The sequence below is a fragment of the Macadamia integrifolia genome, chromosome 13, assembly GCF_013358625.1.
Source record: "Macadamia integrifolia cultivar HAES 741 chromosome 13, SCU_Mint_v3, whole genome shotgun sequence".
Taxonomy (NCBI): domain Eukaryota; kingdom Viridiplantae; phylum Streptophyta; class Magnoliopsida; order Proteales; family Proteaceae; genus Macadamia; species Macadamia integrifolia.
In genome coordinates, this window is record NC_056569.1 from 27,369,746 (window position 1) to 27,371,983 (window position 2,238).

The 2,238-nt window shown below is 41.1% G+C and overlaps 1 protein-coding gene across 1 annotated transcript; it reads left to right on the forward strand.

Annotated features, from left to right (window-relative positions):
* Positions 1-209: 209 nt before the first annotated feature.
* LOC122059188 (ethylene-responsive transcription factor 5-like) lies at positions 210-1,630 on the forward strand. The gene has a single exon (XM_042621870.1). The coding sequence runs from the start codon at positions 366-368 to the stop codon at positions 1,455-1,457; it is 1,092 nt and encodes a 363-aa protein (XP_042477804.1). The 5' UTR covers positions 210-365; the 3' UTR covers positions 1,458-1,630.
* The last annotated feature ends 608 nt before the right edge of the window (positions 1,631-2,238 follow it).

The following is a 2,238-nucleotide window of genomic DNA, read 5'->3' on the forward strand; positions in this document are numbered from 1 at the left end:
CTCTAGCAGTTATAATAATAGTGGAGTGGTTAATAATAATCCAATGTTCTCCTTTTAATAAGGTGAGAGGGGCAAACATGGTAATTTCACTATTTATTGAAGTACCCTAGAAAGTGGAAATAGGGTCTGTTTGGGTCCCACTGAATTATACAATCGAGAAAACGGTGCTTCGTGCGTGCATCATCGAAGCCAGGTTGAAGCAGAGGTGGTGTTCTCTCGAAGGAAGAGGCCGAATTGGTCCCTCCTTAAATACCTAATCCCCTTCACTCTTTCTCTTCACTTCAAAACTTCCAAATCAAAATCCCAGAGCTTCCAAAAATCCCATTTCGAAATTTTCTCCAAAATCTCCTTTTTCTTCTCATTTCATGGATACCCATGACGAAGGTTCAGTTCTGGATCTCATCAGGAACCATCTTCTTGGTGATTACGCTTCAATTGAAAGCTTCATTAGTGAAATCCCGAACTGCTTCTCTAACGTGCCAGCAGAGAAGGAATCAATTACTGGAGAGACGTCAAGTTCTGGTTCCTTCTGTTCTCAATCAGTGAGCTCTGGATCTCTAATACCTCCTCCTAAGCTCAAAAATGAGGTTTTTGATGATGGGTTTGCATCTCCAGTTTCCAAATCTCTGGGCTCAGATTCAGAAATCTCAGTCTTTGATTATATAAACCTTAATGAAAAACAGGACAGCGGAGATGTCAATCCCAGTATGCTCTGTTTCAGCGGTAATGATCAAAATAGTTTCTTTGAATCAGAGACAAAGCCTCAAGTTATCGATTTGGCGAAATCGAACACTCCAACTTCTGGTTCTCGTCGACCATCCCTGAAGATCTCTCCCCCTCCGGCAAAAATAATAGAGTGGTTCAATTTCAGCCAAGCTGAACCTGTTCCACCGGTGATCACAGACCCAGTTCCAGCTCCAGCTCCAGCTCCGGCTCCAGCTCCGAACCCCAAGGCTTGTGATTCAGAGGAGAAAAGACACTACAGAGGCGTGAGACAACGTCCATGGGGGAAGTTCGCTGCGGAAATCAGAGACCCAAACAAGAGAGGATCAAGAGTTTGGCTGGGAACCTTCAACACCGCCATTGAAGCTGCCAGAGCTTATGACAGAGCAGCGTTCAACATGAGAGGAAGCAAAGCCATTCTCAACTTTCCTCTCGAAGCTGGAAAGTCATCCGAACCAGTCTCTAGCAATTCCAGGAAGAGACGCAGAGAAGCAGAAACAGAGGAACAACAAGAACAACAAGAACAACAAAACTTACCAATGAAGTCTATAAAGGCAGAGTTTTCGCCGGAAAGTGACGTCACAACGGCAGCTCCGTCAGCCGGCCCGTTAACGCCGTCAAGTTGGACGACCGTTTGGGAGGGTGGGGACGTTAAGGGTATCTTTAACGTGCCTCCATTGTCGCCGTTTTCTCCACATCCTCAGTTCGGGTGTACACAGCTAATGGTCATATGAAATGTTAAACGGTGCCGTCAGTATCCGTTTGAGGTTCTATTGTACATAACGGTTCTGACAAGTCGTTGTACGCGTATGTATACGTATAAGCGTATATAAATACGTTGCTCGTACTTTTAATTTATGAAAAATGTCAAAAAAAAAAAAAAAAAAAATTGAGTTTGAGAATTACATATTTTTTTATTTGTTTATCACGTTTATGGAATTTTGGAATATTTTAAAAAGGGCGGCAACTCGGTCTTTGGTACTCACCTAATTAATAATTAGAACAACAGATTTAATAAGGTTTGATCTTCATTATGAAAATATAAATCTGGATTTTGAAATCAAGCATATGTATTCGCATACGAAAACTGCTGATCCATATTAATATCGTGTTAGTTTTCAAGGTGATCGATCCTTAATCCCCATATCATGCACTTAAACCATGATTTGAGTCGGTTGAGAACCAACCAATCGTTATTGGATTTTAATGACCCTAAGAAAACTGATTGGATCAAGATGGTGCTCTTCTATGAGTTTTTTTTTTTTTTTGATAATTGGAGTTTGACCAGTAAATAGTAGTTAGTGGTTGAAAACCAAACCGATGAACCAGAAGTGATTCAGCTTCTGTAGCTAACTTAGTCATAATAAATAACCAAAGGCGGTTATTGTCCCTCTTGTAATTATGTAATTCCAGTTGTGATCTCTACCCAAAAAAAAAAAAAAAATGTTGCTGGGATCCACAAAATACTAAGTAGCTCACAATTTTTTGGGAGATGGGTCTTGACTCGACACGTGG

Excerpts from the sequence above, each read along its gene's own strand:
- LOC122059188 (XM_042621870.1), top strand. The coding sequence starts at position 366 with ATGGATACCCATGACGAAGGTTCAGTTCTGGATCTCATCAGGAACCAT.